General features: G+C 35.7%; 1 protein-coding gene across 12 annotated transcripts in view; it reads right to left on the bottom strand.

The window, feature by feature from the left end:
* The window catches only part of FER (FER tyrosine kinase), a 466,879-nt gene that overhangs the window by 216,997 nt on the left and 231,524 nt on the right, over nucleotides 1-18,358 (bottom strand). For 11 of the 12 annotated variants that reach the window (XM_019940802.3, XM_033853080.2, XM_073802380.1 and 8 more), the window contains one exon: nucleotides 17,987-18,109. In XM_019940802.3, coding sequence (XP_019796361.1) covers nucleotides 17,987-18,109 — 123 coding nt within the window. Of the gene's footprint in view, nucleotides 1-5,007; nucleotides 6,569-17,986; nucleotides 18,110-18,358 lie in introns of those variants that run through there. The other variant, XM_033853082.2, reaches the window with a different exon arrangement.

The raw sequence follows: 18,358 nt of genomic DNA, 5'->3' as shown, positions 1-18,358 counted from the left end.
GTTCTATTTTTAGTTTTTTAAGGAACCTCCATACTGTTCTCCATAGTGGCTGTACCGATTCACATTCCCACCAGCAGTGCAAGAGTGTTCCCTTTTCTCCACACCCTCTCCAGCATTTATTGTTTTGAGATTTTTTGATGATGGCCATTCTGACTGGTGTGAGATGATATCTCATTGTAGTTTTGATTTGCATTTCTCTAATGATTAATGATGTTGAGCATCCTTTCATCTGTTTGTTGGCAGTCTGTATATGTTCTTTGGAGAAATGTCTATTTAGGTCTTCTGCCCATTTTTGGATTGGGTTGTTTGCTTTTTCGTTATTGAGCTGCATGAGCTGCTTGTAAATTTTGGAGATGAATCCTTTGTCAGTTGCTTCATTTGCAAATATTTTCTCCCATTCTGAGGGTTGTCTTTTCATCTTGTTTATGGTTTCCTTTGCTGTGCAAAAGCTTTGAAGTTTCATTAGGTCCCATTTGTTTATTTTTGTTTTTATTTCCATTTCTCTAGGAGGTGGGTCAAAAAGGATCTTGCTGTGATTTATCTCACACAGTGTTCTGCCTATGTTTTCCTCAAAGAGTTTGACAGTTTCTGGCCTTCTATTTAGGTCTTTAATCCACTTTGAGCTTATTTTTATCTATGGTGTTAGGGAGTGATTTAATCTCATAGTTTTACATGTACCTGTCCAGTTTTCCCAGCACCACTTATTGAAGAGGCTGTCCTTTCTCCACTGTACATTCCTGCCTCCTTTTTCAAAGATAAGGTGACCATATGTGTGTGGTTTTATCTCTGGGCTTTCTATCCTTTTCCATTGATCTATATTTCTGTTTTTGTGCCAGTACCATACTGCCTTGATTACTGTAGCTTTGTAGTATAGTCTGAAGTCAGGGAGCCTGATTTCTCCAGCTCTGGTTTTCGTTCTCAAGATTGTTTTGGCTATTCAGGGTCTTTTGTGTTTCCATACAAATTGTGAATTTTTTTGTTCTACTTCTGTGAAAAATGCCAGTGGTAGTTTGATATGGATTGCATTGAATCTGTAGATTGCTTTGGGGAGTAGAGTCATTTTCACAATGTTGATTCTTCCAATCCAAGAACATGGTATATCTCTCCATCTGTTTGTATCATCTTTAATTTCTTTCATCAGTGTCTTATAATTTTCTGCACACAGGTCTTTTGTCTCCTTAGGTAGGTTTATTCCTACATATTTTATTCTTTTTGTTGCAATGGTAAATGGGAGTGTTTTCTTAATTTCACTTTCAGATTTTTCATCATTAGTGTATAGGATTGCCAGAGACTTCTATGCATTAATTTTGTATCCTGCTACTTTACCAAATTAATTGATTAGCTGTAGTAGTTTTCTGGTAGCATCTTTAGGATTCTCTATGTATAGTATCATGTCATCTGAAAACAGTGACAGCTTTACTTCTTCTTTTTTGATGTGGATTCCTTTATTTCCTTTTCTTTTCTGACTGCTGTGGCTAAAACTTCCAAAACTATGTTGAATAAGAGTTGTGAGAGTGGGCAACCTTGTCTTGTTCCAGATCTTAGTGGAAATGCTTTCAGTTTTCTACCATTGAGGATAATGTTGGCTCTGGGTTTGTCATATATGGACTTTATTATGTTGAGGAAAGTTCCCTCTATGCCTACTTTCTGCAGGGTTTTTATCATATATTGGTGTTGAAATTTGTCGAAAGCTTTCTCTGCATCTACTGAGATGATCATATAGTTATTCTTGAATTTGTTAAGATGGTGTATCACGTGGATTGATTTGCGTATATTGAAGAAGCCTTGCATTCCTGGAATATACCCCACTTGATCATGGTGTATGATCCTTTTAATGTGCTGTTGGATTCTGTTTGCAAGTATTTTGTTGACGATTTTTGCATCTATGTTCATCAGTGATATTGGCCTGTAGTTTTTTTCTTTGTGATATCCTTGTCTGGTTTTGGTATCAGGGTGATGGTGGCCTTATACAATGAGTTTGGGAGTGTTCCTCCCTCTGCTATATTTTGGAAGAGTTTGAGAAGGATAGGTGTTAGCTCTTCTCTGAATGTTTGATAGAATTCACCTGTGAAGCCATCTGGTCCTGGGCTTTTGTTTGTTGGAAGATTTTTAATCAGTTTCAATTTCATTACTTGTGATTAGTCTGTTCATATTTTCTATTTCTTCCTGATTCAGTCTTGGCAGGTTGTGCATTTCTAAGAATTTGTCCATTTTTTCCAGGTTTTCCACTTTAATGGCATAGAGTTGCTTGTAGTAATCTCTCATGATCTTTTGTATTTCTGCAGTGTCAGTTGTTACTTCTCCTTTTTCATTTCTAATTCTAATGATTTGAGTCTTCTCCCTTTTTTTCTTGATGACTCTGGCTAATGGTTTATCAATTTTGTTTATCTTCTCAAACAACCAGCTTTTAGTTTTATTGATCTTTGCTATTGTTTCCTTCATTTCTTTTTCATTTATTTCTCATCTGATCTTTATGATTCCTTTCCTTCTGCTAAATTTGGGGTTTTTTTGTTCTTCTTTCTCTAACTGCTTTAGGTGCAAGGTTAGGTTGTTTATTCGAGACGTTTCGTGTTTCTTAAGGTAGGATTGTATTGCTATAAACTTCCCTCTTAGAACTGCTTTGGCTGCATCCCATAGGTTTTGGGTCGTCATGTCTCCATTGTCATTTGTTTCTAGGTATTTTTTTATTTCCTCTTTGATTTCCTCAGTGATCACTTCGTTATTAAGTAGTGTATTGCTTAACCTCCACGTGTTTGTATTTTTTACAGATCTTTTCCTGTAATTGATATCCAGTCTGACAGCATTGTGGTCAGAAAAGATACTTGATACAATTTCAATTTTCTTAAATTTACCAAGGCTTGATTTGTGACACAAGATATGATCTATACTGGAGAATGTTCCATGAGCATTTGAGAAAAATGTGTATTCTGTTGTTTTTGGATAGAATGTCCTATAAATATCAATTAAGTCCATCTTGCTTAATGTATCATTTAAGGCTTGTGTTTCTTTATTTATTTTTATTTTGGATGATCTGTCCATGGGTGAAAGTGGGGTGTTTAAGTCCCCTACTATGAATGTGTTACTGTCGATTTCCCCTTTTATGGCTGTTAGTGTTTGCCTTATGTACTGAGGTGTTCCTATGTTGGGTGCATAAATATTTACAATTGTTATATCTTCTTCTTGTATCGATCCATTGATCATTATGTAGTGTCCTTCTTTGTCTCTTCTAATAGTCTTTATTTTAAAATCTGTTTTGTCTGATATGAGAATTGCTACTCCAGCTTTCTTTTGATTTCCATTTACATGGAATATCTTTTTCCATCCCCTTACTTTCAGTCTGTATGTGTCTCTAGGTCTGAAGTGGGTCTCTTGTAGACAGCATATATATGGGTCTTGTTTTTGTATCCATTCAGCCAATCTGTGTCTTTCAGTGGGAGCATTTACTCCATTTACATTTTAGGTAATTATCGATATGTATGTTCCTATTCCCATTTTCTTAATTGTTTTGGGTTCGTTATTGTAGGTCTTTTCCTTCTCTTGTGTTTCTTGTCTAGAGAAGTTCCTTTAGCATTTGTTGTAAAGCTGGTTTGGTGGTGCTGAACTCTCAGCTTTTGCTTGTCGGTAAAGGTTTTAATTTCTCCATCAACTCTGAATGAGATCCTTGCTGGGTAGAGTAATCGTGTTTGCAGATTTTTCTCCTTCATCACTTTAAATATGTCCAACCAGTCTCTTCTGGCTTGCAGAGTTTCTGCTGAAAGATCAGCTGTTAACTTTATGGGGATTCCCTTGTGTGTTATTTGTTGTTTTTCCCTTGCTGCTTTTAATGTTTTCTTTGTATTTAATTTTCGACAGCTTGATTAATATGTGTCTTGGCATATTTCTCCTTGGATTTATCCTGTATGGGACTCTCTGTGCTTCCTGGACTTGATTAACTATTTCCTTTCCTATATTAGGGAAGTTTTCAACTATAATCTCTTCAAATATTTTCTCAGTCCCTTTCTTTTACTCTTCTTCTTCTGGAACCCCTATAATTCGAATGTTGGTGCATTTAATGTTGTCCCAGAGGTCTCTGAGAGTGTCCTCAGTTCTTTTCATTCTTTTTTATTTATCCTGCTCTGCAGTAGTTATTTCCACTATTTTATCTTCCAGATCACTTATCCGTTCTTCTGCCTCAGTTATTCTGCTATTGATCCCTTCTAGAGTATTTTTAATTTCATTTATTGTGTTGTTCATTGTTGCTTGTTTCATCTTTAGTTCTTCTAGGTCCTCGTTAAATGTTTCTTGCATTTTGTCTATTCTATTTCCAAGATTTTGGATCATCTTTACTATCATTATTCTGGATTCTTTTTCAGGTAGACTGCCTATTTCCTCTTCATTTGTTAGGTCTGGTGGGTTTTTATCTTGGTCCTTCAACTGATGTGTGTTTTTGTGTTTTCTCATTTTGCTTATCTTACTGTGTTTGGGGTCTCCTTTTTGCAGGCTGCAGGTTCGTAGTTCCCATTGTTTTTGGTGTCTGTCCCCAGTGGCTAAAGTTGGTTCAGTGGGTTGTATAGGCTTCCTGGTGGAGGGGACTAGTGCCTGTGTTCTGGTGGATGAGGCTGGATCTTGTGTTTCTGGTGGGCAGTTCCACGTCTGGTGGTGTGTTCTGGGGTGTCTGTGGACTTATTATGATTTTAGGCAGCCTCTCTGCTAATGGGTGGGGTTGTGTTCCTGTCTTGCTAGTTGTTTGGCATAGGGTGTCCAGCACTGTAGCTTGCTGGTCGTTGAGTGAAGCTGGGTGCTGGTGTTGAGATGGAGATTTCTGGGAGATTTTTGCCATTTGATATTATGTGGAGCTGGGAGGTCTCTTGTGGACCAGTGTCCTGAAGTTGGCTCTCCCATCTCAGAGGCACAGCACTGACTCCTGGCTGCAGCACCAAGAGTCTTTCATCCACATGGCTCAGAATAAAAGGGAGAAAAAGTAGAAAGAAAGAAGGAAAGAAAGAAAGAAAGAAAGAAAGAAAGAAAGAAAGAGAGAGAGAAAGGCAGGGAGGGAGGGAGGGAGCAAGAAAGGAAGAAAAAAAAGGAGGGAGAGAGGGATGGAGGGAGGGAGGAAGGACGGAGGAAAGGAGGGAAAGAAAGAAAGAAGATAAAATAAAATAAAGTAAGACAAAATAAAATAAAGTTATTAAAATAAAAAATAATTATTGAGAAAAAAATTTTTTAAAAGAAAAAAAAAAATGGACAGATAGAACCATAGGACAAATGGTGGAAGCAAAGCTATACAGACAAAATCTCACACAGAAGCATACACATACACACTCACAAAAAGAGGAGAAGGGGAAAAAATAAATCTTGCTCTCAAATTCCACCTCCTCAATTTGGGATGATTTGTTGTCTATTCATGTATTCCACAGATGCAGGGTACATCAAGTTGATTGTGGAGCTTTAATCCGCTGCTTCTGAGGCTGCTGGGAGAGATTTCCCTTTCTCTTTTGTGTTCACACAACTCCCGGGGTTCAGCTTTGGATTTAGCCCCAGCTCTGCATGTAGGTCACCAGAGGACGTCTATTCTTCGCTCAGACAGGATGGGGTTAAAGGAGCAGCTGCTTCGGGGACCCTGGCTCACTCAGGCCGGGGGGAGGGAGAGGTACGGAGCGTGGGGCGAGCCTGCGGCGGCAGAGGCTGGCCTGACGTTGCACCAGCCTGAGGCACACCATGCATTCTCCCAGGGAAGTTGTCCCTGGATCCCGGGACCCTGGCAGTGGCGGGCTGCACAGGCTCCCCGGAAGGGGGGTGTGGATAGTGACCTGTGCTTGCACACAGGCTTCTTGGTGGCAGCAGCAGCAGCCTTAGCGTCTCATGCCTGTCTTTGGGGTCCACACTTTTAGCTGCGGCTCGCACCCGTCTCTGGAGCTCCTTTAAGCAGCGCTCTTAATCCCCTCTCCTAGCGCACCAGGAAACAGAGGGAAGAAAAAGTCTCTTGCCTCTTTGGCAGGTCCAGACTTTTCCCCGGACTCCCTCCCGGCTAGCCGTGGCACACTAACCCCCTGCAGGCTGTGTTCACGCCACCAACCCCAGTGCTCTCCCGGCGCTCCGACCAAAGCCCGAGCCTCAGCTCCCAGCCCCGCCCTCCCCGGCAGGTGAGCAGACAAGGCTCTCAGGCTGGTGAGTGCCGGTCAGCACCGATCCTCTGTGCGGGAATCGCCTTGCCTTGCCCTCCGCACCCCTGTTGCTGTGCTCTCCTCTGCGGCTCCGAAGCTTCCCCCCTCCGCCACCCGCAGTCTCCGCCCGCGAAGGGGCTTCCTAGTGTGTGGAAACCTTTCCTCCTTCACAGCTCCCTCCCACCAGTGCAGGTTCCGTCCCTATTCTTTTGTCTCTGTTTATTCTTTTTTCTTTTGCCCTACCCAGGTACGTGGGGACTTTCTTGTCTTTTGGGAGGTCTGAGGTCTTCTGCCAGCATTCAGTAGGTGTTCTGTAGGAGTTGTTCCATGTGTAGATGTATTTCTGGTGTATCTGTGGGGAGGAAGGTGATCTCCGCGTCTTACTCTTCTGCCATCTTCCCCTCGTGTCCTCGAGGTTCTATATTCTTATATATGCATTCCAAAGGAACAGAAAAAGGAAAGGGAAAAAAAAGAGGCAAGGAAGGGCTAAATTGGGCAGATGAACAAGGATCCAATTAGGGAAAATGCTGAATGGACTAATAACCTTGCATTGATTCACAAAAGCAATTTTTTGGAGTATTTATTGGAGTATAATTGCTTTACATTGTTGTGTTAGCTGCTGCTGAATAACAAAGTGAATCAGCTATATGTATACTTATATCCTCATATCCCCTCCCTCTTGCGTTTCCCTCCCACCCTCCCTATCCCACCCCTCTAGGTGGTCACAAAGCACTGAGCTGATCTTCCTGTGCTATGCGGCTGCTTCCCATTAGCTATCTATTTTACATTAGGTAGTGTATATATGTCAATGCCACTCTCTCACTTCATCCCAGCTTACCCTTCCCCCTCCCCATGTCCTCAAGTCCATTCTCTACATCTGAATCTTTATTCCTGTCCTGCCCCTAGGTTCTTAAGAACCTTTTTTTTTTTTTAAGATTCCGTATATATGTGTCAGCATACGGTATTTGTTTTTCTCTTTCTGACTTCACTCTGTATGACAGACTCTAAGTCCATCTACTATGCTCTGTCAGACCCTTTACCCATAAACCCTCAGTCATCCTTCACAATTCTTGGAAGGCTTACCTTGAACCATCAAGGTAAGATGCCTTTCTTATGTCCTCTAAAAGACCATATTTCCTCTAGAATAGGATTTATCACCTCAATCAGTACCTAATATAATTTCTATTATAAAATAGGCACTCAATACATATTTACTGAATGCTAATTAAAGAGACAGAGGCACGCTTAAAACCTGTGAATTCCTAGAAAATTCTGACCTATTTACTTCAGATGAACACTGATGACCTTCCAGAAACCCTACATTCAAGATTGCAAGGAGTGAAGGAGTGTTTTATAAGTTATTCCTAGAGAAGACTTTAAAAACTCTGTTGACTCTCTCACCATTCAGTGTTATAGACAGTAAAGAATGATTCTCATGGTCTCCAACTGAAGTGATTGGATTCCAAGGGCAAAAAAAGATACAGATTTATTATTTAAAAGAGATCATAGCACTACTAGAAAGTATAAATAAAATCATACCTCTTGAGTTCAGCATTACAAAATATTTCTAATAATAAAACCATAAAACAGTAAGGGCCAAGATTTGAACATGAATGTCTTCATGTTCAGAAGAAATTATAACAGATCTTTGTCGCTCTTGAGTCTATTTCTCATTAAATAGTTATCAATCAAGATCCAAGGATGTCCACGAGATTATAATTTCCTATTATGGGTATTTCTGTTATTAGACTTTATTTTTTGGTGTAATTTTAATGCATGCCAGTTGTTATATAAATAACAGAAATAAAACCTTAAAGTTTCATTTTCTCTAAGGCTTATATATGAATGAGGCTTTTCATTTTAAAAAATCACTTGAAGATATCTTTTTAATGTCCTTGGTCTTTCTAATTTAAATCCTATTATTTCAGTGTCATTAGAATTCTTAGCATGCATATTTAGTCTCTGTAAAGTAGGATGTGGGACAAATCTTCTGTGGCACAATTAAATTGTCCCCCTCAAGGGCAACATAGTAGAAGGTGAGCACTAATTTAGTTAATATGGTAAAGAAAGATAAATGGTTCTTTTAAAAAGTGAAAACAAGCACTGCCAATTCTTGTATTTCATTTTCACTTTTGAAGTGGGTTAAAACAGGACAATAATTTGCATACAAGAACTATTAAATATTACATAAGATTGCTTCACCATTTAAAAGTTAATATCAGAGAGAAATCTCAACAAGTTGTCAAATGAATTTTATGGAACCAATCATAGTTCATAGTAGTATAAAATACTTATAAACTGAATACGAGAGCATCAGAAATATTTCCTATCTGTACTTAAAAGTATTTATGAAGTTTGCAAGAGCAACATAACTACATGAAAATGTAACTTCTAATATAAATCAATAAAAGAAGGAAATGAAAATACGAGAAAAAAGCTATTATACTAAAAGAACTGAAATGGAGTGTGTCATTTCCAAAGAGATCTCATTCATAAATCTAAACCATGCTCCACTTTGGAAACAGTAAAAGTTAACATTTTTATATAATTCTAAAAACAGAGTATTAAGATCTTTAAGTTATAAATTGTTTTCAAATATTATATCAAGCATTTATTAAATATCCAGATTTTCTAAAAAATAATGACAGATACTTAGTGAATTACACATTATACACTGTGAGATACATAAAGAATGGGTAAAACTATTCTTCTTGCTCTCAAGGAGCTTATCGAATGGGGATGTCAAACTACAAAATGAACAATAACAGCAGACAATAAAGTAAGTACCCTAATTACTGCAAAGTTAGATGTGAGCCCAGAGGAAGCGGATGTTTTTTATGGAATACTCCATGAACATCTATATTAAAGTTGACCATAATAAAATGGAAATTACACATCATCATCAGAGGTTTTCTACCTCAGAAGTTTTTGTGGGCTACAGGCTGTAGAGGCAGAGATAGGAGAGTAGTAATAAGGATAAGAGGTTGTGTGACTTATGAGACTAAACCAGCATGGAAGCAACAGGTCCCTCTTCTCTCTCTGCCATATTCTACTTCTTATCAATTCACCTCACTCACTCCTTACCTCTCATGTGTCCCTCCTATTCTACTGACCACTTCTCTCCTGGCTTGAATTATACAAGAATCAACATTAAGAACACTCTGTTAGAATGCCTTTGTCTTTTAGTTGGTAGAGACTTATGTTGTTTTCCAGATCTCACTAACTTAAATCCATTGTACTCTGGGGTTTTTAGAACATCAAATATGTTCTCAATGTCTAAGTTCAAGATTTGGAAAGTAAGACAGTAAAAGAGATGGTAAACCTCCATTAAATTATCCAGAAAAGGTAATTTATAAAATTTAAAAACTCAATTATTGGCAACATATTGTGGACTTTTTATTTCCCATAAGGGCAATATGAATGAAAATAACACTTCAACAAAACCTCATTCCATGTTAAGGTTTTTTCACTCTGTGTGAAAAACTTAGCTAAATATTAAATTGTTCAGGTATATAATTGAGAGAGATTTGTAAATGTCATAGGTGTAATCTTTCGGTTAAACTTTTGATCTCCTGTTTAAACTTTTTACTGTATTTAATGCTAATTTTATTACTATTTTGATCATAAATCTGGATCCTAGAATTTTACTATTCTGCTCAGCAAAAATTGAAAGTAGACAAAAAATTCCAATGCAGAATGTTCTTCATTAAGTTGTATAAAATACAACTTAATATTATGCCCTTGGCTATTATTAAAGGACACTAAAAGCAACAACCTATGAAATCTGTCCTTAAACCTTTGCAGAAATGTTGTTAAGGACACTGTTATATCTAAAATCCCAAGAGAGAAATTTCCTTTAGAAGTTATTGGTAGTAAAACTTCACTTTAAACAAATTAATAACCTTCCTCCTCTCTAATCATGAAAATAGTTCACTTTTTCTACAATGGCTTACAGCTAAATTTCAAGCTCAATGTGGAAATTATTATAGGTCTTTAGGAAACTGCATTTTGTATTTTATTTACTGTTGTTAAATTTTCACTATCAATTATTTTTCCATGGTATTGATAATTTGTTTCTATTTATATTTTAATATTATTCACTGAAATATAATTTGGATATGGCTACACAAGTTCTTTGTGAAACACTGTAAAATCAAAATTGATTTCTTTCTGTTTTTTAAATGTGCCGATAAATACCTTAAATTCTACAAGCAATTAAAAGGCTGGATAGGCTTCAGTAATTTAGTGAGGTATGAGCTATCACCAACTACACTTTAGATGTGCTTAGTTCACATCCAACCCTTGCCTGTAAACCTTCAATGAAATGGCATTTTCCATAGATAAATCCTAATCGTGGTAGTCAAGACTCTCAAAAATCTGGCTTTAAACTAAACTTTTCAGATTACTCATCTTTTAAACCATCTTCTTCTGTCAAGGGAACTGATCTTGCCTTCCTTAAAACAAGTCTCAGAATTTCCCAAGTTTTAGATTACTTCCTTACTATAAAGCCCAAATAATTTCCCTAGTCTTTCTGCCTATTCTCAAGACCTACTTCAAGTCTACCTTTCTCTATGAATCATTCCTAGGCCATATGCTTTTCTAAATTCACTTATCACTACTTTAAAGATCCTTTATATAAGTATTTTTCAAACTGAGGTTCATAAAATCAACTCTTTGGATGTAGACTTTAAAGAAATTATTAATAGAGTGCATCACATTAAGAAACATGAAAAGTTGTTTTGTAAAATTTGTCTCAGTTATAAACACACATACATACCAACGTTTCCAATTTTGTGTGTCCTGAGTCTCAATATAAAATGCAATTTCTTTCTATGCACTGTGGAAAAAAGTTTTAGAAACACTGCTTTACAGTGTTCTATTAAATATTATCATAAAATATGGTTTTAGAAAAATTTTAACATTACAAAAATAATACGTTCAATAAAAAAAAATTTAAACTACACTTAAGCCAAAAAAAAATACTTTTTTTAAATTTAACTTTTGAAGGGGTAATACACTCACAGTGTTTTTTAAAAGTGAAAAATACCAAATTTAGACTCTAAAAAGTTTCCCTTAATACCTCTATTGCCATTTCAACCTCCTCCCAAAACATGTAACCCCTGTTATACATCAACATCATTATTAGTTTGAGTATATAAAATTTCTTTATCATATAAAAGCAAATTCAGACATATAATCTTATACTCACATAAGTCTTATATAAAAGATAACATAATATATACTCTGTTTTTTAGCTTAATTCCTTTTATTAGCAATATATCTTGGAACTCTCTCCAACCAGTACATAGATGCTTTCTCATTTATGGTATTCCATTGGATGAGGTATCATAATTGATGTAACTAGACTCCTGTTAATGAACATTTAATTATTTCCAATCTTCTGATATTACAAACAATGCTGCAGTGAATAACCTTATACTGATATCATTTCATATATATACAAATATAACTAAAGGATAAATTGTAGAAGTGTTATTGTTATTGCTATTGTAGAAGTCAAAGGTATACATGTTTTATAATTTTTATAGATTCTGTCACATTGCCTTCTACAGAGGTTTTTCTAATTTATACCCCCATTGCCAAATTATCTAAGGGTCTTTATCTGCACATCTTTGCCAAGAAAGTGAATTATTAAACTGAGTTTATGCCAATCTGATAGGTAAAAAATTATCTCATTATAGCCTTAATTTTCCTTTATTCTACTGAGTAATGTAATCATGTCATATTTTAAAAGCCATTTGTATTTTTATTTTTTGAACTATCCACTCATGCCCATTGCCAATTTTGCTATTTGATTGTCTTTATTTTATTAATTTCTAGAGGTTCTTTATATATTAAAGAGATTATGGTATGTGCCCCTTGTGGTATGGGTTTTCATGAATAGATTAGCAAGTATTTTAATTTTCTGTTGATCTCTTAAAAAGCAATTATTATATATATTTTGTTTTCCCGTTTTCTAATTCATTTCTTTATGCTTTTACATTTGTTAGTTTCTTTCTTCTCCTTTCCTTTTATTTAACTGTGGATTTTTCTCCTAATTTTTTGAGTTGGATGCTTAACTCATTTATTTCATTCTTTTTGTTTTGTCCATGTTAAGCTTTTAAGGCTCTGAATTTTCCTCCAAGGGCAGTTTCATCTGCATCACTTAAGCTATATATAAAACTGTATTTTCCCCACACATGTCCTGCATTCATTGATGCAAGCAAGGAATATAGAAATCTAGGGTAAATTCCTCCCTTTCAACAGGTATTTTTGCTGGAGCTTGGTAAGATCTACAGCAACTTGGTTCTTTGATCACGTCTTTTCTTAACTTTGTGCTACACAACTTCTGCCCAATCTAAGTTGCTTTTGGCTACCTAAACATGTACTTTTAAGTCTGTGGATAATATACAGTTCCTAGTTTCATGAAAAATGCAGTTTATAGATTTTTAATTTTGTTGTTGTTGTTCTTTTGTTATTGTTCTATGGTCTCCAACAGGGAACAAGGAAATAATGTTAAGTTATGCAACCCTGTTCATACCAGAGATCCTCTTATATATTTTCTTGTATATTTCTATGTTTCCCAGCATCCATACATATATAGAAGATTTTGTAAATACTTTAAAATGATGAAATGATACACTTCAGGCAATGTTTGTGCAGTAAATACCAAATACTATCTTTCAATCTGCATTAAAAAAAGTCCAATGACGTTTCTTTTAACCACTTCTAATCCCGTCATCCTTCATCTATTTACAGGATGGATAAGAAGAATGTTCATATCTCCCAAAAAGCTTGGCTCCTCAGACTAAAAATATTATGATATTTGAGAAAGTCTGAGGAAGACTTAAGCATGAAATACCTTTGAGAGATCACATAAGAAGAAACATTAGTGGTCTCCAAGGTCCATTAATTTTTTGAGACCAACATTGCTCCTCTTCACAATTATCTGCTGGTAAAGTTTGAGATAAAAAACTGAAAGTCAGTCTATGTATTTTATGTGCTATAACAAGGTTCTTTTATTTTATTAAATGGAACAAGCCTAAAATCCAAGTTTAATTTGACTTCCCAAACTATGCTAAATGAAGGCTAAACATTCAAGTATTTTCTGTATTTCCCTTAGCACAACATGCTATTATAGTTCTTGTTAGACTAAGTTTCATATGGGATGGGATCATAACTGTCAAGTTCACTGTTACATACTGCTAGAATACCGAAATACAGAAAACAATTGTTCTTGAACACTACTGACGTTACTAAGACTATAGATTAAAATTTATGCTAGCTGGGGTTGTAGTAAAAAGATGATGAACAGAACAGAATCATTTTCAGGTCACGACTCTGAAATTTACGAGAAATGTGGCTTAGGTTCATTACAACCTCCGAGTTTCCTCACCTAATAATGGGGATAATAATACTACTCAGTTCACAGTTGTTGAAAATATTTTTAAAATAATAGAAGTGGGGGCTTCCCTGGTGGCGCAGTGGTTGAGAGTCCGCCTGCCGATGCAGGGGACACGGGTTCGTGCCCCGGTCCGGGAAGATCCCACATGCCGCGGAGCGGCTGGGCCCGTGAGCCATGGCTGCTGAGCCTGCGCGTCCGGAGCCTGTGCTCCGCAACAGGAGAGGCCACAACAGTGAGAGGCCCGCGTACCGCAAAAAAAAAATAATAATAGAAGTGGAGTGTTATCAACAGACTATATACTCAATAAATGTATTTTTTTTCTTCTTTCACAATTTAAAGTCTTCCAAATTTGCCTTCTGTTCTGATATATTTGTCCTGTAAAAAAAGTTTTTAAACAGGAAAGTATATGGTATTTTACAGTTTCCAAAATCCACAGAGAAAATTTGACTTTTCCTGAGTTACATCCTTTTATAAAAAACAAGTCATCTGGTAAGTACTGGAAGAAGTAACTATATTACTCAAGTATAAAGTAAAATGAATAGTCTTTAAGTGATCTGAAACTTCAAGCTCTCCTCTCATAAACTGTTCTTTGTTTGCATGTGTTTGATCAAGAATGCTGTTATCAGGAACCTAATGACAAGTTAGTTTCAGTCACAGAAAGATTTACTCTCCTCGCAAAAATCTGTTTCTAATATTCTGGCATGCTATACCAAATTCTGATCAAAAAGCCACAATTACTTGATTTAAGCTGGCAGGCAAGTCATTTGTCTAAGGTTCAACTTAGCAGCTCACTCCTAACTTGCCTGAATTTAATCATGAACTTTAACTTCCATTCAGAAAGAAAAAAATGTTTTAAACAGCTAAATCTGAAGAAATATTAAACTTAACAAAGACAAATTTTCAAGGCAACATTTAAATGTTAAAGTTGAACTAGATGTCTTCCTTACCTATATCTTACAAAGTCCTATATTTTACCTAAAATCCCAGCTCTGTCACCTGATATTACTGTTTAATAATTTACCTTTTACAGAGACCTATATTTTGCTATGTTAAAGACTTTTTCAATTTGACATTTTATGGAATCAAAGACTCTTCTTTTCCCTTAAACCCGCATCCATGTTCCTTAAAATAAACATTTTTTTCTCTAAAGTCTAAAATCTAGACTCTACAATCTAGACAGATAATGGTTAAGAACATGGGCTCGAATCCCAGCTCTGCCTCTTAAGAGTTGTGTTATCTTGTGCAAGTCATTTACCATTTAAGCTTCAGTTCCTGATTTATAATTGAATGGGGTTAATAACAATACTTACTTCATAGGAATATATACAGTTAATGCATATAAAAAGCTTGGAAGTACCTGGCTTCTAGGAATTGGTCAGTAAATTAAATTCTTCAAAAAATATTTACTGAACACCTACTAGGGGCTAGCACTGTTCTAGGTACTGCAGATACAGTTGCACTGATTATTAAATGTAATTCTAGCTGTTATGGAACTTACATTTCTCTTGGGGGAAGACAGACAACTAAAAATACATAATACAATATAATGTCAGGTAAACATAACCATAACAAAGAGAAATTAAGAAGAGGGGAACATAAGGAGGTAAGGTGTTATTTCACACATGGTAGTCAGAAAAGGCCTCTCTGATGAAATGACATTTGAACAGAGACTAAACTAAATAAAGAACAGGCCCTGTGCATCCCAAAGTGTTTCCTAATTATAAAGATGATGATTATGAGTGATCAAAAACCCGTGTACAACATGACCTTCACTCCCATATCTTTACACAGGCTTTGGGAGGTAGTGTAGGAGAAATCAGCCAGTGGAGGGTGGGCATGAGTGGGTAGGGCACTCATTAGCTTTATTATCATGAGAAAGTTAAATACTTTCTCTAATTTAGATTGCGTAGTTTCCTGTACCTCTGGAGATAAGAAAGAGACTCCCTTGGCCACTGTGTCCTCTAGTTAGTCATATGATGTTATACATACATTCTCATGGGTAAGAGAGAAATAAATGGAAAGAGAGAAGTAAGTTACTATAAACAGAAATTATATTGAGACCAAAATAGCATTCTTTATGTAGGCTAAAATTGAAGTCTGGCAAGATGGAAATTAGATGTTTTACAGCACATTATATGGTCAAAGACATTAACGTCTTACACAAATTAAATCAAGAAAGAGATTCCAGTTATAAGAGTACAAACGCTTCCCAAAGGAAGATACATAACAGATAATACCACCAAAAAAAAAAAAAATACCATCCATATCAATTTGTTCTCCACTCATAATTGAAAATTATCTACTTTCATAACCTCTGCTTTGTGATTTTCTTTTAAAAGAGTGATATGATTCTTTAAATCAAATGCATACCAATATTTACCACACACTGAGATAATTACTTGCATATTTCAAATATCAGTACTTTAGATCAGGTTAATAGCTAGATTAACTTCGAATTTCTACCTCATAAAACAATCATATGTAGCCCCTTAATCTTCTATAGCTTTCAGTTTAGTTATTTTCATAGATAGTGCTATAAAATGATGGGATATTCAGCTCCACAGCCAGTGCTGGGGGTTTGGGAGAAAGAGAATAATTGGCTATGTAACAGTCCAGAGAATCTACTCCATTTATCTAAGCTCATTTCATGGACAATTTTATATTATGAGGGATATAGCTTTATTTGCAATTATATGCTCCTACCCAAGCCCAGATGAGCATTTTTATGTGCCTCTTTTATGGCTTTGATCTCTCAGTTTAGACCTGGCTAAGCAAGGAGACAATGTAAATATTAGGTTGGCTTGTGAAATGAGACGTCACTATCTCTGAAAACTCAGGTGTATCTCATTAACCTAACGCGGTAAAAAGTATCTTCACTGCAGTGAACTTTACTTCATATTGGGATATACTGGAATTGAGTTCAAACTTTCACATGTACAATTAAGTATACAAAACTCCTGTCACTTAAAGTGCTGGAGGAAGGGCAGTGGTGAAGAGATGTCAAAGGACCCCCAGATTTATGGTTTGAGCAGCTAGGTATTTGGTGGTACCACTTATTAAAAAGGAAGAACAAATTTTGTACTTAAAAGTGATAAACTCAGTTTTAGGTGAAAAGTAGAAAATTTTTAGGTTTGGGAAAGATATATATCTGAGCTGGAAATATAAATTTGCAAGTCACTGATGTATTAATAGTAAATGAAGCCATGAGAATAGATGACCTTAACTAAAAAAAAGAACTCTTAGAATTCTGTAAAACAACAGCAGTTATTCGTTGATGAAAGAGAAAACATTAATAGACCTTTTTTTTTTTTTTTACTAGAGTTAAAATATGACAACCTGTTCCAGACTAAAGGAGAATTTTTATAGGGTTTTTTTTGCAATTGAACGTAAAAAAAAGTGACTGGAAAAATATGAACAAAGAATGAGCCCATCTCATAATTCTAGGAAATTATGCAAGAAGGACAATTCCTTAGCCACAGAATTAATATTTAGCAACTGACTGTTAAAATCTTCTGTGAGCAGAATGTTAAAACTCAGCCCCTCAATAAAGACTGACTAATATAATACAAGTACAACTATAGACACTATGTTCCAGACTAACAAAGGGAAATATAACAATTGTTTTTTAAGTTTTAAAAGTTTTTTAAATTTTAGGTGAATTTGGATTATATACTAGCATTCTTGGGAATAACACTTGCTTCATATTAAAAGTCATCCCTAGATATGTAAACCTCAAGTCAGCAAATATTAACCTACCAGGTTTTATGACTTTCCTATTTCTACACTGTTCTTCACATGAGACGGCCCCCAAAGGAAAGGGACTTTTGTTGACCCCAACCCAATTCCTGGAACATTAAAAGTGCTCAGAAGTTAACCCAGCTCCATTGTTCCTCCCAGGCCAGGCTCCATATGTTTTACCTTAAAAACACAAACCTGCCTCATACTCATTCCCTACCTCGCAAATCTCTTAAAGCTCATGAAAGCAATCTGTTCTATGATATATCTTAGAGGTAAAAATGACCTAGAACAATCTCTCGCCCAGCTACCTGGTTGTACATAGTGAAGTTATGATTTACTGGCTTTGTGAAGAGTAGTGTAGTTTTAAAAAATTCCAGTGTCTTATAATATATTGTAACCTTAACACCCCAAATTGAAATTCTAATTTACTCTTGATTGCTGGACATTTTCTTTGACTTCTACATCTCAGAATCTTTTATAAACTGAGCCTTTAAAGTCTGAACCTTATAGTGTGAAGGAAGGCCTCCAGTCTTTCAAGAAAAACTGGGAAGGAAAAAGAAAAAAAACAGGCCATTTGCAAACACTGAATAAAAAGGTAACCCATCTCCCATCTTAATAAAACCAAGGAAATTCCATGTTTTGACTGTGGGGAATAACTCACAAAGCAGTCTCAAAAAAAAAGGTGAATATATGCACCTACCTTAGGAATAGGATTCAGCAGAACTACACCTGATTTCTTAGTGATGACCTGTTTTGTTGTATAGTGATGGTCTATAAGTTGAGGGATATTTGAAAACCCAGTGCCTTCAAAACGATACATGTTCTGGAGAAAGGACAATAAAGTAGAATAAATATGAAGACATTGCTTCAGCAACATTACGTTCATCAATAAAGTTCCATTTAAGAAAAACTATTATTGCACAACAACGTGAAGATACTGAACACTACTGAACTATTATACACTTAAAAATGGTTACGATGGTAAAAATAAAAAAATTCCAACATGCTAAAAAAATTTACCTTTGCATCAAGAAATTAATTTTCATAATGAATAAATATAATACAGATTACT

Source organism: Tursiops truncatus, chromosome 3 (assembly GCF_011762595.2).
Source record: "Tursiops truncatus isolate mTurTru1 chromosome 3, mTurTru1.mat.Y, whole genome shotgun sequence".
Classification (NCBI taxonomy): domain Eukaryota; kingdom Metazoa; phylum Chordata; class Mammalia; order Artiodactyla; family Delphinidae; genus Tursiops; species Tursiops truncatus.
Note: the sequence above shows the minus strand (reverse complement) of the source record. Positions and strands in the feature narration are given on the sequence as shown.